The following is a 21,314-nucleotide window of genomic DNA, read 5'->3' as shown; positions in this document are numbered from 1 at the left end:
TTGTAAGATTCTTTGAGATGGAGATCCAATTTCAAGTGATTATAAAAAGTGGAGGCGACTAAACGATGTCATTATGAATCGGATTAGGTACACCAGCACTATCTGCGCCCTTGCTGATGGCACCTCCTGGCCAGACGGCAGAGTGAAAATGCAGTCACATAAGCGACCATTTTGGTCGCAGTCTCGAGCACTGCCTCACAATACGTTTGGGTCTGCCAGGTCGGACTGGAATCATCCCGTACCATCGGAGCAAACACACCAAAAGGTGTTCATTGGTTGACAGCACTTCACCAGAGTGTCCATGAGGCCACAAGTCAGATGACAAGACAAAGTCGATCATCGAACTGCGGCCTGGGTGTCCTGGTCCCAAATGGCTGATGTTTGAACATGATGTTCATTTTGGACTATCCGTGATGAGAACAGAAGTCCAATAAGTTGGTAGGGCCATTCCTTCCAGTCACGCCCTTCCAAGTCTCACTTTCTTTGCCCACATAAGCATTAAAGTTCCACAGTAGAATGATGCCCCCAGCAGGTGTACTCTCCAGCACCTCCTTAAAGGGTGGGTACTCTGAGCTGCTGTTTGGTGCAACGGCACAGTCAGACTATACTCTTGGCCCGACGACGGAGGGGACCACTCCGCCACACGAGGCTATCTTTCTCCCCCTGTCCCCCCCCCCCCCGCCCTCTCTCTCTCTCTCTCTCTCTCTCTCTCTCTCTCTCTCTCTCTCTCTCCCCCCTCAAAGTTAGAGGGAGGTTACTCGCTCGTCCAACAGGGTGACCAGCAATGTACTGTACAGGCATCGAGCCGGGGGTGGGTTGGTGGGAGCAATAAGTATGCCCACACTTGCAAGGCACCTCTCGTCGGGGAGAACTCCAGAGTGGAAGAGAGTCCGACCTCTCTCAAAAAGTCTGGTACCACAGCCCAAGTTGTGTGTTGTGGGGAGCCCCTAGTTTGAACTTCTCAACCGCTGACACCAGGTCAGGCTCCTTCCAGGCCAGAGACACTCCATGACCTTAGAACCAACTTCTGTAGCCAGGGATTGGACTGCCAAGGTCCCTGCCTTCGGCTACTGCCCAACTCTTAAAGCGTCCGGCTCCCTTTCCCACAGGTGGTGATCCCCTATGAAAGTGAACCCACTTTACCTTTTCAGGGTATGCCATGGATACTGGGCCTGGCCACGGTGACCCTGCCAGGGGCAAAAAGCCCCAGACAACTTAGATCCTAACATCATTGGGATGCACAAACCCCTCCATCACGATGAGGTGACAGGTCAGGGTGGAATTCCACAATCTATTGAGAACCAGTAAAAGAGCTGTATAAGTGTTTTTCCTTTAGAAAGAAACAAATGTTCAGTTTTGATTGACACCGTCACAAAGTATTAATTTAACAATATATTTATTACTGTTATAGTTTACTGTAGAACTGCGCTCAGCTGACAGAGCTGAGTCTAATATTTGCACTCTCCTGGTAACTAAATGAGTTCAGATGGATTAAGCTTTGATTATTCTTCCCTCTAAATCATTTTCTGTACCGCTTTTCCTCATTGGGGTCAAGGGTGAGCAAATGAATCTTAAAAGCATGTTTTTGGAATGTGGGAGGAAGCCAGAGTACCCAAAGAAAACCTAGGCAAGCATGGAATGGACTCCACACAGGAAGGCCAGAGCCAAGATTTGAGCCCCAAACTACAGAACTGTGAGGCAAATGTGCTAATCACGACTTCACCATACTGCTGTTTACAGTCATTCTTGTTGTATTATTTTTCTTGATGATAGCATAGATATTAACTTGATTTTAACTATGTATGAAAAGTAATCTATAGTTTGATTTGATTTCCATTCTAAACGTACAAAATCTAAATTTAAAAAAATTACAGTTCTGATATTTTCAAATGTTACAATATAAATTCCTTTTGGTTTTTCCTGGTACAAGCATACTGCTTTCTACTAATCAGTGTAAGAAACACCCACTGATTATTTGGATGCTATAACAGGCAACGCTTGAGGTTTTGTGCTTGACTGCAGGGAGTTATGTTCAACATAATATGTTGGCCCATTAATAAATAAAAAAACGTGAGGAAAACATATGGCCGTGTTCGGATCTGCCCTTGGCTTGCACAGAGTATGTGTAATGCAACGATGCTGACTGAAAATGGAGCAGGAGATTTAGAGGAGGGAAGGAAGCAATACATGTTTGCAGTGTGTGGGCTGAAAGTGGATTTGTAAGAGAAAGACAGCATGGGCTGTGGGAGTTATGCACATGCCACATGCATGGTTTGACCTCGTTCCTCTATGGTTATTACTGTTTTAGGCAGCACACACACACACACACACACACACACACACACACACACACGCAAAGGGTAGCATAGATATTTGAGAAGTTATATTACAGTGCCGGCGGCACGGTGCCCACCTGGTTAGCAAATCTGCCTCACATTTCTGAGGACCTGGGTTCAAATCCAGCCTCGCCTGGGTGACGTTTGCATGTTATTCCTATGCCTGTGTGGGGTTTCTCCAGGTACACCGGTTTCCTCTCACATCCCAAAAACATGCATGGTAGGTTGATTGGAAACTCTAAATTGCCCATAGGTGTGAATGTGAGTGTGAATGGTTGCGTGTTTCTGTGTGCCCTGCGATTGGCTGGTGACCATTTCGGGGTGTTCGCCTGAAGTTGGTTGGTGAGGATAAGCAGTGTGGAAAATGGATGGATGGATATTACAGTGCCCTGAAAAGTATTTTTTCTTTTAAAACTTATTTTGTTACATTACAACCTCTAATTTAAATTACTTTTTAGTATGAATTTTATTGAATGGATCTGCAGAAAATGTTTAATTTTGGACCCCTTGTGTGCAATATAAGTGTTCCATGATGTTTCACTGTATACACACCCTTTTCTGATAAGCCCCAGAGGCCGCAACACCAAAGGAAGAGATGCCGCTAACTGAACACAGCCGTGAAGACCTAGGGGTTCTTTAAACAAGTCAGGATTGGGTTAAAAAAAACATCCACATCGTTGATGCTCCCCAAGAGCAGTATCATATCCATCATTATCAAATGGAAATAATATGGCACCACAACATACCCGCCAAGAGAGGGATGCCCACCAAAACTGACATTCCAGCCAAGGAGGGCATTAATCAGAAAGGCAGCACAGAGATCGAAGTTAACACTGGAGGAGTTCCACAGCAAAGGCTGAAGTATCCATCCATAGAACCACATCATCAATGCAAAACCTGTACTAGTCTGTGATCATCAAACTTGGCTGAATATAAGCAGATATTGCCTGAAACACTTAAGAATTCATCCTGCTGCTTTTGTCAGCAAAAGAAGCAGTTCCATTGGCAGCCATAAATGGCCACACCACGGCACTACCACCACAATGCTTCACGGATGTGGTACAGCCAAGTCCATAAATATTGGGACATATAATTGGGACATTGTTTTGTGGGGGCTTTAAACACCACAGTAGATTGGAAACAAAACTAGATTTGCTTTAACTGCAGACTTTAAGATTTAGTTTGAGGGTATTTAGAGTACATACAAATCAAGTGAACGGTTTAGGAATTATAAGTCTATATAATGTGCCTCACATTTTTTAAGGGACCAAAAGTGATGGCACAATTGACTAGTCAGCATGTATGGCTGCCAATGGAACTGGTTCTTTTGTTTAGGGTTGGTTTGGAGCCAAAAAGATGAGAATTGTGTCGATTTCCCAATATCTATGGACCTGACTATAGTTATAAATTCCATTTCTTTCATTTTAAAACATTTTTTATATATAAATTTCTCATTTGAACTTCAAGTTTGGAAAGTTGGAACTTTTTTGTGGTGTGTGTACGTGTGTTTTTGGGTGTGTTTGTGCACTTTCCCACAGTACAAAAACATAAGGGTAAGGTGAGCGTTTAAATGATCATTTGTCTCTGTGTTCCCTGTGATTCGAATGGTGATCTGCCGAGGGTGTGGGCCACCTCTCACTCAAAGTCAAACAGGCGGTATTGGCTCTTGCGCACCTGTGAATCTTAAACAGCAAAAGTGTTAGAACGAGAATAGTTTTTGAAGATGATTCAGATTCCAAGTTTAAAGAAATAATCTTTTGTACCATTCTAAAGGATTCTTGCAACTTCTAGCACAATATATAACAATATAATAAAGAGTATGAATAATTTTGGACTGAACATTGTTTTCAAAATATAAACATCTCAATCTATTTTCTATAACCGCGTTTAGTCTTCAGGGTCGCAGTCAAATTTCTAGTCAATCATATAGCACATAGTGTACATGCTGAAGCATCTTCCTGAATGTGTTCTCTTGACCAAAACTATTATTTCCCTCTCCAACAGATAACTGATGATGGAGGTATTTGGCTCAGCAGAGCTTGGGCTATTGGGAGGTGGCGAAGGGCTGCGAGATGACATAGACATGTCGGCGATCAGCTGGTCAGTTGATCATCTCCAAGATGATATGTACCCAGCGCCAGGATTGGCTGTAGCTGCAGCTTATCATGACATTAAGACCCGTCTTGCCAGTTTGGAGAGGGAGAACAGCAGCATCAAAAGAAAACTCAAACACTACGAGGTCAAGGTGCAGAATATAATACACACACTGTACACACAAAGACACTGAAACATTGAATATGTTAACTGTCTATATAACTGTATATCTTAACTGTCATGCCAATTCAGTCAATGTTTTCTCTCCTCTCTTTTAACATGCTCTAATTGCGTACAGTTTCCGATCAGTACATTTGGAGAGGAGAGAGTATACTTTTCTTGTCAGCCAATTATTAAAGACAACATCATCCAATCAGAGACATCCAACCTGCAACACAGGATCAACTCTCTCACCCAAGAGGTAAGGTTCGCTTATGTTATTACAATCAGCTAATACAATTTGAAATTTAATTTGAATTACACTGAAAACATTCTACCAGGAGTAGTATTGTATAGTTCTGCTTGTTGCTTTCATTTCCCCATGTACTTTTTGTTGCTCTGCATATGTATTAAAAGTAAATAGGGAATTTCAGCAAATTTCTATCTGCATTTATTTGCTTGGAAAGTATTAAAATTATTAATGTTTTAATGAAATCAAGTATCATCCTCTACACCAGGGGTGGGCAAACCTTTTGGCTTAGGAGCCACATTGACTTGACTGGCGGCCCAAGCCAGAACCAGATGCTTACATAAGAAAAATAAAAGGCATTGTAGTGTTAATACTTTGTTCCCATTAAAAATAAATCTGTGTAGTTTTTTTGATTACCTTTTTTTTTGCCAGTGCATCAAAGTCTGGTGTTTGTTTTGTTGTTGAAATTCTCATAACACATCTGAGGTGTTCATCACTCAGCTGGGATCTGTATGATGTTTTGTTGGTGTTCATCACACTAAAAGTCTGTTCACACATATGTAGACCCAAACACCACCAGCATCCTCTGTGCTATTTTCCGGATTTTGGGAAATTTGTCTGCGCTTAATGAAGCATAATACTCATCCAGTTTGAGAGTTGAACTTCTCTTTTAAGACAGTATCACATTGGAGATCATTCAGTTCCATCTGCAGCTCCTGTGGCACTGTTTCAGGGTCTTGTGTGAGGGGACATGACACCAGCTTAAGTGACTTGTAAATTTTTCCCAAATTAGAGAACCAATGGCAGAATTCTCCATGCAGGTCATCTAATGAGTTCCTGAAATTCCCCCCCAAATCCCCCTCGCCCCACATGTCGAGGTGGATTATACATTGTTCGAAAATTACCTCCTGCTCAGGCTCTTTTTAGCAGCCCAATTGTTTTTCCAGTCAGATTTGGCGATCCATCTGTCCATCCATTCTCAACACGGCTTATCCAGTTCAGGCTCACGGACTGACTTTGGGCGAAAGGCGGACTACACCCTGGACTGGTTGCCAGTCAGTCGCAGGGTACATATAGACACAGAAAACCATTCGCAATCACAGTCACACCGTCACTGAGTCGGAACTGTACCCATGCTGCCCGCACCAAAGTGAGGCAAGTACACCACTACACCATCAGTGACAAATTTGGCAATCCATCTGTGGTAATGTTGGCAAGTGTACTGCAAGGTAGCTTCTGCCTCTTAATGACACCCAACACGCTGTCATACAAATACTTTCCTCACGTTTTTCTCTCCACGGATTCCCTGGCCAAAAACTCAGTTATCTCGAAATTGTCAATCCCTCTGATAAAAATTAAAAGCTGAGCGGTATCCTTTATGTCATTACTTTCATCCAGTACCAAGCAATACAATGTAACTGACAGCTAACAAGCTTAAAAAAAAAAAAGCAAAGTCTTCACTAATTACCTCAACACGGCGAGTCACGGCGTGATAAGCTGATGTTTTCAAATTTTTTCGTGCTCTCAGAACACAAGATACTTGCTGTCTCTAGCATGCATTCTTTCAGAAACTCTCTTTGGGAAAGAGGCTTGCTGGTCTTTGCTAGTTTGAATGCCAGAAAAAAAAACTAGCCTTGGTGACAATCTTGAATTGTCAGATAACGGTGTTTTGCTGAGCCTGCAAGCTTGATTTTAACCGTTGAGCCGTAGCCATTAGTTCCTGCGTTGATTGGTTGTTAGCTTAGTCAGCATGCGTGGTAGAAAAGTGACGGCTGATGTTCTATTCCTCTAAAACGACAAATCTTTAACAAATAAGACATACAGCCTTTGACCGGACTTCAGTGAAAAGGTATTTAGTAGTCCATTCTGTATTAAACACTCAGCCCTGCCTGTCGACTTTTCTTTTCTTTGGCCTCATGGTTGAAGAAGGGTTCAGAGCAGTAACAGAGTAAAAACAGAACAGCCAAAATCAAGTCAATGTATCACTGTACCTACTGCACTACCTGGTGAAACCACTAGGCATTACAGCGCAACCTGGTGGAACCACTGGGCATTACAGCACATCCTGGTGGAACCACTGGGCCTTACAGCACAAACTGGTGGAACCACTGGGCATTACAGCACAAACTGGTGGAACCACTGGGCATTACAGCACAAACTGGTGGAACCACTGGGCATTACAGCACAAGGTCAAATTAATGTAGTCAGGATTTTTATATGATTTGGGCAATTCTGTAACAATCTTTGGCTGGCCAGATTGAAATGATCAACGGGCTGGATAGTTTGCCCACCCCTGCTCTATACTGTGGATAGGTTTTTGGTTCAAATAGTGACACTGGGCTTCCTATGTGGAATTTGTATGTTCTTCCTGTGCTTGCATGGGCTGTCTGCGGGTAGGCCTACTCCCGTTTCCTCACACATTGCAAATCATGCGTGTTAGGTTTTCCGAAGACTATAAATTGTCTATAGGTGTGAATATGAGTGAATAGTTGTCTATATGTGCCCTGTGATTGACTGGCAACGGGTTCACCTTATAAATGCAATACATTTTAATTGAATTAAGTACTTTGTTTTATATATATATATATATATATATATATATATATATATATAAGCGAAGTGTTAATGTTCAAATCATACATAATGTTACGGTGGCTTGGAGAACCAAGTATTATTGAGGTGGTACTTGGTGTAAAGAGTTTGAAAGCCAGTGTATTAGAGCACAAGATCTTGACTGCTGTTGTGTTATGATATCAACAGGAAATAAATCCTCTGTGCTCAGTTTGCTTGCTGCTGGAATAGCCAGGAAAGGTTTGCTCAATTTATCCATCCATCCATCCATTTTCTGAGCCGCTTCTCCTCACTAGGGTCGCAGGCGTGCTGGAGCCTATCCCAGCTGTCATCGGGCAGGAGGCGGGGTACACCCTGAACTGGTTGCCAGCCAATCGCAGGGCACATAGAAACAAACAACCATTCACACTCACAGTCATGCCTATGGGCAATTTAGAGTCTCCATTTAATGCATGTTTTTGGGATGTGGGAGGAAACCGGAGTGCCCGGAGAAAACCCACGTAGGCACGGGGAGAACATGCAAACTCCACACAGGCGGGGCCGGGGATTGAACCCAGGTCCTCAGAACTGTGAGGCTGACGCTCTAACCAGTCGTCCACCGTGCCGCCTTGCTCAATTTAGTCAAATGGAAAAACCTGTCCTCGTTCCGGGCCACCACAGCAGTGGATTCTCTATGGTGGGAATTTGTAGTGTTTGCAAATAATCACTGACATCTTCGTGTACAGTGAAATACTATAATTCCCTGCTCACCTTCGTCTTCGATAGTACAGACCAATAAGGTTCTTCAAAATCCTGCTTGAGCCTGGGCCTTTCCACCAGAGCTATGAATTCAGAAATAGAAGACAATTTAAATCAATTAAAGTAATGGACTAATGTCATAACATGCAATCACCTGTTGCTGCAAGCGGTCTATGTTTTTAATGCCAAAAACACATTAGCGACTAGTTGACGTCACGCTTTAAACGTCGTCATTGTGGACTAGTTGACAAATTGACCAGTCAAGCCAATAACTCATCACTACCTTAGCTATAGGCTAAATAAAAGCGCTGATATGATTGTGATGTATTACATGTAGCTGACATTACTGCACGTGTGCAGCATTTCTAGCGCTCATGCTCTTTTCTCGTTTAAAGTTGCACAGGTGAGGCAAGCGACCACGTCAAAATATTTGCAGTTTGGAAGCTTCTACCTTGGGTAAAACAAACAGCTTTTGCAATGTTTTAATGGTCACCCTATCTTTGTTCATGTTCATTATGATTGACTCTGTAAATCTATTCTACTGGGCTCCTTTATTGTCATATGCAAGAAACAATGTTCAGCTAATGTCGGTTTATCAATAGGAATTTAACTATAAATTCACTCGACGATTCGGAAAAGTGGTTTAATTCATTATATTAAACGACTTTTCCGAATCCGAAACAACAGTTTAATGAACGAAAGTTCTTGAACTACTTATTTTGGCCCAACGTGAACTCATCTTAGTTCATTTCTACCTGATGAACGTTATATACATTCTGTGGCGTCTGAACGGTTTTCGAACAAAAGTTAATTTTCCATTCAAGAGTGCCAGGTTTTGTTAGAGACTTCCGGGACAAACCCCGTCTGAACACATTATATCCTGCTGAGAACCAAGGGGGAAAAAAAGTTTCTTTCAATTTATATATTTCTGTGATTTCCTGCCTCCTTGGAACTAAAAACAACTCACAATTCAGAGTTTTAAAAAAATATTTTTAATTTAGATTTTACAGCATGTCTACTGTAGTTGACAGCAGAACGATTTTACCATAACACAACAAAGTTATAACAGGCTGACATGGAAAAAAAAAAAAAAAAAAAAAAAAACTCTTAATAAAACGGAACATTTGGCCATTGTTTCTGTTAAACTGCTAAACAAAAATGCTATTATATCAAAGACCTGAGCTTTAACATGTTTGTCCTCTCAAGTCAGAACGCCTATGTAGCACAGGTTTCAATGTGTTAGCTTCTCCTCAGCTTCTTCTTTTCTTCATTAATAAATTCTTAGCTATAAGACTCCAGGAAGCAGTTTCTCTTTTTTGTAAGGCAGAGGAAGATCTTGCAACTGATGCATCGCATGTATGTTTTGCCCTTGCAACCTTGGTTTCGGCACCTCTCTGGCATGGTTGCAGTCTACCATTTCTGGCATGTGCCTGGACCCATATTTTCTAAACGATGCTTCTGGTTGTGGAATTCTCTTTTTGATAGGTAGCTCTTACTCTTCTTCACTAACATCAATCTCCTCTACCCTGTTGTCAGTGTCGTCAAGATCTAGGTAGTTCAGCAGGTCATTTTCCAAATGCAGTTTGAAGTCCAGGAACTGTTCAGAGTTTTTTGCTGATCGGTTAAGCACTTTGCTGTCAGACTTGTACTGGATCCAGGAATTTGTGATGTCAACATCAAAGAAATGAGTAATCACACGCGTGGTCCATTTCTTGGTTCTGCTTACCATATAATAAAAGCTCAGCATTCAGTCACAGAGGTCCACACCACCCATGATGTCATTATACTCCCTAATGACTGTGGGTCTTCTCATCTGGGCCTCGATCTGGACTTTTGTCTTTATTCGACCATCTGGTGCAGACATCACTAGAAGCCATCAAAACTGGCCTGATGTCATACCATTTTGTGATTGCAAACTCTGGAGTTCTCCTGACTATAATCACTGACGATCCCCTCCCTTCTCTTTTCAATTCTTTGTAATCAGGCAACCGACATGGCTTTGGGACACACTTTTTTGTTATGGTCCCAGTTGCTGGAAGGCCCTTCGCCAGCAATTCATCCATGAGGTTAATTGAGGGGAAGTAGCGGTCGAAGTACAGCAGACTTACAGTTTCAACCATGCTTAGGACTGCTGCTGCCCCAATTCCCAACCGTTGACCAGCAAATGCATCCTTCCCTTGTTATACGGTACTGCACAGTCCTGCATCAGACCATCTGGAGAAGCAAGGACACATACATTTAAGTCTGTAGGGTATGGCTTGCATGTAACAAATTGCCTGATGGGAGAGGAGCCCATACAAGGGATCATTTACTCATCGATCCAAACTTTTCCTGGTTTCGTGAGGCTAAGGCAACCTTGCCTTACTCTGTCCAGCAGAGGCCTGACTCTCCAAAGAATGTCTTCTTTGTTTCCATCCAGGTCAGTGACAATCTTCAGTGAGTTTCTCAACTTGAAGAACGTGTTCCTTGTTATTTTTTGGCGCATTATTACTTCTTATTACTTACTATTCTTCTTCTTCTTTTCCTTTCGGCTTGTCCCCTTAGGGGTCGCCACAGCGCGTCATCCTTTTCCATGAGAGCCTATCTCCTGCATCCTGCTCTCGAACACCAACTGCCAACATGTCTTCCCTCACGACATCCATCAACCTTCTCTTTGGTCTTCCTCTAGCTCTCTTGCCTGGCAGCTCCATCCTCATCATCCTTCTACCAATATACTCACTCTCTCTCCTCTGGACGTGTCCAAACCATTGAAGTCTGCTCTCTCTAACTTTGTCTCCAAAACATCGAACCTTGGCTGTCCCTCTGATGAGCTCATTTCTAATTTTATCCAACCTGGTCACTCCGAGAGCGAACCTCAACATCTTCATTTCCGCCACCTCCAGCTCTGCTTCCTGTTTTCTCTTCAGTGCCACTGTCTCTAATCCATACATCATGGCTGGCCTCACCACTGTTTTATAAACTTTGCCCTTAATCCTAGCAGAGACTCTTCTGTCACATAACACACCTGACACCTTCCTCCACCCGTTCCAACCTGCTTGGACCCGTTTCTTCACTTCCTGACCACACTCACCATTGCTCTGGACGGTTGACCCCAAGTATTTAAAGTCCTCTACCCTTGCCATCTCTTCTCCCTGTAGCCTCATTCTTCCCCCACCACCCCTCTCATTCATGCACATATATTCTGTTTTACTTCAGCTAATCTTCATTCCTCTTCTTTCCAGTGCATGCCTCCATCTTTCTAACTGTTCCTCCAGCTGCTCCCTGCTTTCACTGCAGATCACAATGTCATCTGCAAACATCATGGTCCACGGGGATTCCAGTCTAACCTCATCTGTCAGCCTATCCATCACCACTGCAAAAAGGAAGGGGCTCAGGGCTGATCCCTGATGCAGTCCCACGTCCACCTTAAATTCTTCTGTCACACCGACAGCACACCTCACCGCTGTTCTGCTGCCCTCGTACATGTCCTGTATTATTCTAACATACTTCTCTGCCACTCCAGACTTCCGCATGCAGTACCACAGTTCCTCTCTGGGTACTCTGTCATAGGCTTTCTCTAGATCTACAAAGACACAATGTAGCTCCTTCTGACCTTCTCTGTACTTTTCCATCAACATCCTCAAGGCAAATAATGCATCTGTGGTACTCTTTCTAGGCATGAAACCATACTGTTGCTCGCAAATACTCACTTCTGTCCTGAGTCTAGCCTCCACTACTCTTTCCCATAACTTCATTGTGTGGCTCATCAACTTTATTCCTCTATAGTTGCCACAGCTCTGCACATCACCTTTGTTCTTAAAAATGGGCAGCAGTACACTTTTCCTCCATTCCTCAGGCATCTTCTCACGCACTAGAATTCTATTGAACAAGCTGGTCAAAAACTCCACAGCCACCTCTCCTAGATGCTTCCATACCTCCACAGGAATGTCATCAGGACCAACTGCCTTTCCATTTTTCATTCTCTTTAATGCCTTTCTAACTTCCCCCTTACTAATCATTGCCACTTCCTGGTCCACCACACTTGCCTCTTCTACTCTCCCTTCTCTATCATTTTCCTCATTCATCAACTCCTCGAAGTATTCTTTCCATCTACCTAGCACACTGCTGGCACCAGTCAACATATTTCCATCTCTATCCTTAATCACCCTAACCTGCTGCACATCCTTCCCATCTCTATCCCTCTGTCTGGCCAGCCTGTATAGATCCTTTTCTCCTTCTTTAGTGTCCAACCTGCCATACATGTCATCATATGCCTCTTGTTTTGCCTTTGCCACCTCTACCTCTGTGTCGCATCTCAATGTATTCCTTTCGCCTCTCCTTGGTCCTCTCAGTGTCCCACTTCTTCTTAGCTAACCGTTTTCCTTGTATGATTTCCTGTACTGTGAGGTTCCACCACCAAGTCTCCTTCTTTCCTTTCCTGCCAGAAGATACACCAAGTACTCTCCTGCCTGCTTCTCTGATCACCTTGGCTGCAGTGGTCCAGTCTTCTGGAAGCTCTTCCCATCCACCGAGAGCCTGTATCACCTCTTCCCGAAAAGCTGCACAACACTCGTCCTGTCTCAGCTTCCACCACATGGTTCTCTTCTCTGCCTTTGTCTTCCTAATTTTCCTCCCCACCACCAGAGTCATCTTACACACCACCATCCTATGCTGCCTAGCCACACTCTCCTCTACCACTACCTTACAGTTGGTAACCTCCTTCAGATTACATCGTCTGCACAAGATGTAATCCACCTGTGTGCTTCTACCTCCGCTCTTGTAGGTCACCCTATGTTCGTGCCTCTTCTGGAAAAAAGTGTTCACTACAGCCATTTGCATCCTTGTTGCAAAGTCTACCACCATCTGTCCCTCCAAGTTCCTTTCCTGGATACCGTACTTACCCATCACTTCTTCATCACCCTTATTACCTTCACCAACATGTCCATTACAATCTGCACCAATTACGACTCTCTCTCTGTCTGGGATGCTCAGAACTACATCATCTAGCTCCTTCCAGAATTTCTCTTTCACCTCTAGGTCACATCCTACCTGTGGGGCATAGCCACTAATCACATTACACATAACACCCTCAATTTCAAATTTCAGCCTCATCACTCGATCTGATACTCTTTTCACCTCCAAGACATTCTTAGCCAACTCTTCTTTTAAAATAACCCCGACTCCATTTCTCTTCCCATCTACACCATGGTAAAATAATTTAAACCCTGCCCCTAAACTTCTAGCCTTACTGCCTTTCCACCTGGTCTCCTGGACACACAATATATCAACCTTTCTCCTAATCATCATGTCAACCAACTCCCGAGATTTTCCTGTCATAGTCCCAACATTCAAAGTCCCCACATTCAGTTCTAGGCTCTGTGTTTTCCTCTTCTCTTTCTGCCGAAGAACCCGCTTTCCACCTCTTCTTCTTCTTCTTCTTCTTCTTTGACTCCGACTTCGACCCACAGTAGCTGAATTTCCAACAGCGCCCTGCAGGTTGACGGCGCCGGTGGCGGACGTTGTTAACCCGGGCCACGACCGATCCGGTATGGAATTCTTTGGATGAACGCTCATATTTGTTTGGCAAGGTTTTAAGCCGGATGCCCTTCCTGACGCAACCCTCTGCATTTATCCGGGCTTGGGACCGGCCTACAGTTTGCACTGACTTGTGCCCCCCATAGGGCTGCATTTTCTTATTACTTACTATTACTTATCTTAAATATCCATCTATCGAGTTATCATACGTGCTGGTCTTGGCCCACAGAGGACGACGGTTTTGCTGTTCATGTGTGTCTCTCCGATCAACGGATAAGTCTCCTGCCTCTTCTGAGCTTTCTCTCTCTTTTCCATCATAAGCAAGCTCATTGTTGGCATTTTCTTTATTTGACAATTCCAGATCTCAATTTCCTTCAATTATTTGGTAAAAATTTTTCTCTGCATCCTACAACAGTGTCACAACTATCCATCCATCCATCCATTTTCTGAGCCGCTTCTCCTCACTAGGGTTGCAGCCTATCCCAGCTATCATCGGGCAGGAGGCGGGGTACACCCTGAACTGGTTGCCAGCCAATCGCAGGGCACATAGAAACAAACAACCATTCGCACACAGATTCACACCTACGGGCAATTTAGAGTCTTCAATTAAGCTAGCATGCATGATTTTGGGATGTGGGAGGAAACCGGAGTGCCCGGAGAAAACCCACGCAGGCACGGAGAGAACATGCAAACTCCACATAGGCGGATCCGGGGATTGAACCCCAGTCCTCTGAACTGTGAGGCGGACGCTCTAACCAGTCGACCACCATGCCGCAGTCAAAGAATCATTTTCTTCATTTGAACTGACAGCAGCTAAAAGGTTGGGGATCCTCTCTCCGAGAAGACCAAGCTGGGACAGTTCGATAATAGAACGCAAATACAGCAATGAACCATTTGCTTAATATTTAAACATGCACGCAGGGCGCCACCCATTGGCGTTTGAGAGTACTGCAACCCATGGATTTCCATTCAGGGTTGTTTTTTAACTTAAGATACAATGTCCGTTTTGATATTTCACAAACTCTGCAGAAATATTCCAAATGTATGCCTTGATGTCTGTCAGTGTGTCAACTTTAAGGTGCAGCTGTGAGACTTTGAGAACCATTTGTCTTAAGTTGAAGCCCAAACAGCATGAAATGTGATTGAACCATAAGCAGTTGATTTGCCAAGACTAAAGTTGAAGCAATCATTCTATATGCTTGACCTATGCGCAAGAGTACAAAGTTGGGAGTATTTTATAAAAATATGATTTTTACACCATTCTAATGGCTAAATTGCAGTCTGAAATTCAAGTAAATGTACGTGGTCTTCTCCAACCTTCTCCGTCCCTTAGACACATCCCCTGGGTATTTGACCCTTGAATCCCGCCCCTCTCCTCTCTTTCGCATCTGGCTCTTGTTTTTCCTCGAGCTGGCTCTGGGTGACCTTGGCACGGCTCGGCCGTTTAGATCAATGAAACCGGCCAGTATCTGGCTTAAATTTTTCTTTTTCTAGCAGTGATCGGTCGGCGGAGCCATAACAAGCAACTACTGGCATCCCGTACCGGTCATGCACGTAGCTGTGAGCAAGAGTTGGGCTCGCCACAAGGCCAATCAGCAGGAAAGTTATGGGCGCAACAATTTTTCTTCTTCCTCCTCTTTTGTTTTTGTTTTATTTTTCGCCACATTTTTCTCCAACTAAACCTACTTCGTTTTCCTCCTGAGATGTCCGGAGAAAGACCATCCCCACCGACCAACTGATCAACGGTCGTGAGTACAGCACAGCAAGCGTTGCTAGAATGTACAATATTAGTGCCTAATAATGTTGGGGAAATTACTAGCTTCACACAAACTCCCAACTTTGCTCTCGCTCTCGCTCTCTCTCTCTCTCTCTCTCCCTCTCTCTCTCTCTCTCTCTCTGGTTCGGACTGAACGCATTAAATGCTCACGTTTTCAACTTTAGTCTAGCAACACACGGTATTCTATTTCCCTTTTCGTGTGCCTATTTTTCTTTCACCATTATTAGTGTTATTTTATTTTAAAGTTAGACCCGTTTGTGTGTTTCCCTATAGATCTCTTGTAGATGTCATTAAATCTATAAAATTCCACTTCTTGTTGTGTTTTGAGTTTAATAAGGAAACTTTTGTCATCTAGGACTCGTATTTCATAAATTGTAGCAAGCTTTAGATGAGATAAAATGTTTGTCATCGCTTTTTCCTAAATTGTGTACATATAAAAAGCAACGGTGCCCTCTACGAGATAAAATAGCTTGATTTATAACGCGTCAAAGCACGCTAAACCAGAAGCAACGCAAGGCATCGCGGCTTCGACAAATGTATTTCTTAAATGAATTACGTTTTATCCAAACACCAATATACGCTACATATGCATAGTCAATTTATTTTTCACAATGACTGTGTGGCGCAACGCCCAGCAAATAAGTCCCAGGGGTCTCTGTCTGCGGACACATGCAAGTGAATTGACATCATTTCTCATGCACAATGACCGTCAGAAGTGTCCTGTAATTGCTGTGCCTGCACCACGGGGTCTGAGGACTCCACCTACCCAATCTTGGGGGGCAGGCAAGGTGGAGGTGCAAGGCGCCTAGACCAGGAAACAGCACTGACGTACTGAAACCCAGTCTGACACCCAGACTCCCCCGACTCCACATCAGCACCCCAAGAAACCCTGAATATGTGTATGTGCCCGAATGTGACTAGTAAAAAAACGAAAAAACAAAGAAAAAAAGAAAATGCACAACGAAAACCCCACAGCCCGCAGGGGACCCTCCATGAGAAGAGGAGGTGGTGACTGCAGCGGAACGCAAGGAATGGAGAAAAGAGAAGGAAGCAGGGCTGAGGAGCGATAGTGGGGACCAAACGCCCCCCACCTGCAGCCGGAACAGGGGACCAAGGCGGACACTAGTTAGCACTGCTCCAGTACCCGCGGAACACGGCCGAGCCCACCACCAATGCCCGCCGGAAGGCCGCTACCCCCCAGATTTTTGTGTAAGTTTAAAGTCGTCCCCCATGAATTGGTTAACAAGCAAGCGTGAAAATAGCATGTGAAAAACGGCTGGGTCATCTTTATTAGGAGCGTATACATTGACAATTATGTGTAGTTTGTTAACTATTGTAGCCTTCATTGGAAAAAGTAGTCTTATGAACTAGTATTGAGACTCCTATTAGTCTACTGTTATAAAAAGCAGAGATAGCCATAGAACAGATAAACAGTAATAAGAGGATAATATGGTGTGTGGTAGTTGTTTGTAGTGCACAAATCAGAATCATCTTTATTTGCCAAGTATGTCCAAAAAACACAAGGAATTTGTCTCCGGTAGTTGGAGCTGCTCTAGTACGACAAAAGACACTCAATTGTCAAAGAACCCTTTTGAGACAAAGACATTGAGAAAAACAGTCACTGAGCATTAAATGGTTGCTAGTTATCTGGTAATGCTGGTATAATTTGTTTTTTGGGACAATTGTGCAAAAAGGTGCAGAGTCCTCTCACAATTAGAGCAGTTTGAATGACTGATACAGCAATAGTCCGGTGCAAAGACCATTGTGCAAAGGGCACCTAGACTTCAAGGGGTGTATGCAGTTTAAAGTGAATAGTAGCGGGATAATCTGGGACAATGTTGATTGTGCAAATGTTGCAGATACTCCTCAGTCAGTGTGCAAGTGGTGCAGATGCTACTCTGGCGTGAGTGGCCAGTATTGGTCAACAACAGATATGCAAACATTGCAGCTTGGTGAGAAGACCACAGTGAGTGCACGAGTAATATATAATTGGCCTGACAGAACTTTGACAACAAACTGAAGACAAAAAAATAATTTGCAGCATGTTGCAATGGAATTGTAGGTTAGCTGTTTAAGAAGTTGATGGCAAGGGGTAAGAAGGTGTTGGAATGTCTGCTAGTTCTAGTTTGCATTGATCGGTAGCACCTACCTGAGGTAAGGAGCTGGAAGAGCTGGTGACCGGGATGTGGAAGGTCCAACAGGATTTTGCACGCTCTTGTCTGAGTTCTGGCAGTCCAAACCAGACTGTGATGGAAGAACACAGGACTGACTCGATGACTGCTGTGTAGAACTGCCTCAGCAGCTCCTGTGGCAGGCCGTGCTTCCTCAGAAGCCGCAGGAAGTACATCCTCTGCTGGGACTTTTTGAGGACGGGGTTGATGTTGATTGCCCACTTCAGGTCCTGCGAGACTAATTCCCAGGAACTTGAAGGTCTCGACAGTTGACGAGGCAGCTGGACAGGGTGAGGGGCAGCTGTGGCGAAGGATGCCTCCTGAAGTCCACGATCATCTCTACAGTCTTGAGCGTGTTCAGCTCCAGGTTGTGTCGGCCGCACCGGAGCTCCAGCCGCTCCAGCCACTCCACTTCCTGTCGATACACAGACTCGTCACAGTCTTTGATGAGGCTGATGACAATGGTGTCATCTGCAAACTTCAGGAGTTTGACAGCCGGGTGCGTTGAGGTGCAGTCGTTCATGTAGAGGAGCGGAGAAAGGACACAAGGTTGGGGTGCCCCAGTGCTGATGCTGCTTGTGGATGCGGTGGCCTTCCCCAGTCTCACCTGCTGTGTCCTGCCCGTCAGAAAGCTGTAAATCTACTGGCAGATGGCATGTGAGACGCTGAGTTGGAGAAGCTTGAAAGAAAGGAGTTCAGGGATGATGGTGTTGAACACTGAGCTGAACTCCACGAACAGGATCCTCGCGTAGGTCCCTGCACTGTCGAGGTGTTCTAGGATGAAGCGCAGTCCCATGTTGACTGCATCATCCGCAGACCTGTTTGCTCGGTAGGCAAACTGCAGGGGGTCCAGCAGGGGACCTGTGACGCTCTTGAGGTGTTCCAGCACGAGACGTTCAAAGGACTTCATGACCACAGATGTCAAGGCGACAGGCCTGTAGTCATTTAGACCCGAGATTGTAGGTTTCTTGGGGACTGTGTGAAAGTGTCCTTTTGATATCTGCAGTAGAAGGTATTCAAGTCATTGGCTAGTGTGCTATTGTTCTAAGCTTGGGGTGAGCATCGCTTGTAATTGGTCAGCGATTGGAATGCATGCCAGACTGATTTAGAGTCCATCCATCCATCCATTTTCTACCGCTTATCCGAGGTCGGGTCGCAGGGGCAGTAGCTTTAGCAGGGACGCCCAGACTTCCCTCTCCCTAGCCACTTCATCCAGCTCTTCCGGGGGAATGCCGAGGCGTTCCCAGGCCAGCCGAAGGATGTAGTCTCTCCAACGTGTCCACCTCACCAGGGAGGCGTCCGGGAGGCATCCGAATCAGATGCCCCAGCCACCTCATCTGGCTCCTCTCAATGTGGAGGAGCAGCGGCTCTACTCTGAGATCCTCCCGGATGACCGAGCTTCTCACCCTCTCTCTAAGGGAGAGCCCGGACACCCTGTGGAGGAAACTCATTTCGGCCGCTTGTATCCGGGATCTCGTTCTTTCGGTCACGACCCACAACTTGTGACCATAGGTGAGGGTAGGAACGTAGATCGACCGGTAAATCGAGAGCTTCGCTTTCCGGCTTAGCTCCTTCTTTACCACAACGGATCGATACAAAGTCCGCATCACTGCAGACGCTGTGCCGATCCGCCTGTCGATCTCCCGTTCCATTCTTCCCTCACTCGTGAACAAGACCTCAAGATACTTGAACTCCTCCACTTGGGGCAAGATCTCATCCCCGACCTGGAGAGGGCACGCCACCCTTTTCCGACTGAGGACCATGGTCTCAGATTTGGAGGTGCTGATTCTCATCCGATTTAGAGTCGTTAGCACTAAACTGTTTTTCCAACTTTGATGCATTGTTTCTCTTTGCAATGTTAATTTCTTTTGTCAGCTGGTTTCTAGTGCGTTTATACAGGGTCCTGTCCCCGCTCTGATATGCACCATCCTTAGCTTGGCGAAGTTGCTTAAGTTTGGCAGTGAACCACGGCTTGTTGTTATTGAATGCGCGAAATGACTTTGTTGGTACACACACATCTTCACAGAAACTAATATAGGATGTATATTCATCTAGACTGCCAACTGAATTTTCAAAGACACTCCAGTCTGTGCAGTCGAAACAGCTTCATTGGTCCACTTTTTCACTGTAGGCTTCACGCATTTAAGTTCTTCCCTGTATGTTGGCATTAAGTGAATTAAGCAGTGATCAGACGAGCCCAGTGCTACACGAGGCATGGCAAGATACGTGTTATTTAGAATAGTATAGCAGTGGTCTAAAATGTTATTTTCCCTGGTTGGACAGTCTATGTGCTGCTTGTATTTAGGGAGTTTGTGGTTGAGTTTAGCTTTGTTAAAGTCCCAGAGAATAATGAGGAGTGAGTCGGGGTGTTTTTTTTTTTCCCCCCTAATTTAGTTTACTTGTTCGGCGAGCATTAGCAGTGCGGCGTTCGTGTTAGATTGAAGCGGAATTTAAACACCAGCGAGAATGAATGATGCGAACTCACAAGGCGAGGAGAATGGCTTACAGGTCAAACACAGCGACTCTAAATGCGGGCTGCAGTATGTGCTGAGCCCCGTGACGTCCGTACACCATTTTCCATTGCTATAGAAGCATATCCCGCCGCCTTTTGATTTCCCCAATGATTCCACGTCGCGGTCTGCCCGGTGAAGATGGAATCCGGGAAGTAGAGTTTTGCGAGAATTGTGTGTTTAGCGTGGGTGGGAACAAGCAGAGCAAGAAAACAGACGGAAAGGAGTGAGAATTCATGCTGGTGGCATGCGTGAATTCGTTCTGTTTTTCTAAGCAAAAAATGGAAAGAATGAAACAAAATACAAGGTTTTGACAATTGACGACAACAGATCAGAAGTAGTACTTACCTAGAAGAGCCAGGGCGTGACGTTGGCATCATGGAACAGTTGCCCGTCGACGTATATAGTTTGTCGACAACCAGCCACACTCGTTTGCCTTTCTCACGGTGGTTCTTCAATAAGAACAAGATTACTAGATTAGACCAGATTGAAGATTGACTACAAGATTTTACGCCTCTTGATTTCCTTGGGGAACTGGTTGTTCATTCCAAACAATGTCCCTTTGAGCTCACGACCTTTTGATTTCATTAACATTTTTTTGTTGGAAGTGTTCAAACTTTGCAATGATGGGGTGTGGTCGCTTTCCTGGGGGCGGGGGCCTCCTAATCGATGAACACGGTGAAAGGTCATCTTATTGACTGTATCTTGAGCAAGGACATCATGAAATTTTGAATTTGCACCTCGGGATCTTCCGGTGCGTTTTCTGTAATGCCCGAGAAAATTAGATCGTCGCGCATGCCTCGTGATTGAATGTCCAGCTTGGTTTATGTTCCAATCTGAGAGTTTGTAATTCCGCTGACGTTGACATGTTTGTTCGGAGCGCAGCATTATCTAATCTTAGCTCCTTGAACCGTTACTGTGTGAACTCCAAGCTGTTTTTGAGTTCGGTGATCTGTTGGCGAAGCAAGTCAAGTGTAATTGACAATTTCTTGCCGATTGAGGAGGACACTGGCCTGTGTCTCTGTTGAGTCAAGTAAATAGTCTTTTGAAGTCGACAAATGTGCCTTTTTTTCCTTCAGCAGCTGCTCAGCGCGAGAGCTCGGGTTCTCCATGACAGATGAGTTGGCGTTGACGTAGCTGTGAGAATCTCAAATAGCTCCGTGCGAGGTAAATTACCGCTGTTAGCGAAGGAGA

At 44.6% G+C, this 21,314-nt stretch overlaps 1 protein-coding gene and 1 long non-coding RNA gene across 6 annotated transcripts in view; one reads left to right on the top strand and one right to left on the bottom strand.

Annotated features, from left to right (window-relative positions):
• Positions 1 to 20,755, bottom strand: part of LOC133466259 (uncharacterized) — a 31,599-nt gene extending 10,844 nt beyond the window's left edge. The window contains exons 1-2 of the long non-coding RNA XR_009784904.1: positions 20,469 to 20,755; positions 8,161 to 8,231 (exon numbers count right to left, since the gene is read on the bottom strand). This is a non-coding gene — a long non-coding RNA (uncharacterized LOC133466259). The remainder of the gene's footprint in view (positions 1 to 8,160; positions 8,232 to 20,468) is intronic.
• The window catches only part of LOC133466256 (TANK-binding kinase 1-binding protein 1-like), a 42,731-nt gene that overhangs the window by 11,530 nt on the left and 9,887 nt on the right, over positions 1 to 21,314 (top strand). For 4 of the 5 annotated variants that reach the window (XM_061749782.1, XM_061749779.1, XM_061749780.1 and 1 more), the window contains exons 2-3: positions 4,341 to 4,581; positions 4,729 to 4,851. In XM_061749782.1, coding sequence (XP_061605766.1) covers positions 4,348 to 4,581; positions 4,729 to 4,851 — 357 coding nt within the window. In that variant the 5' untranslated portion in view covers positions 4,341 to 4,347. Of the gene's footprint in view, positions 1 to 4,340; positions 4,582 to 4,728; positions 4,852 to 8,543; positions 8,605 to 21,314 lie in introns of those variants that run through there. The other variant, XM_061749781.1, reaches the window with a different exon arrangement.

Source organism: Phyllopteryx taeniolatus, chromosome 16 (assembly GCF_024500385.1).
Source record: "Phyllopteryx taeniolatus isolate TA_2022b chromosome 16, UOR_Ptae_1.2, whole genome shotgun sequence".
Lineage (NCBI taxonomy): Eukaryota > Metazoa > Chordata > Actinopteri > Syngnathiformes > Syngnathidae > Phyllopteryx > Phyllopteryx taeniolatus.
Note: the sequence above shows the minus strand (reverse complement) of the source record. Positions and strands in the feature narration are given on the sequence as shown.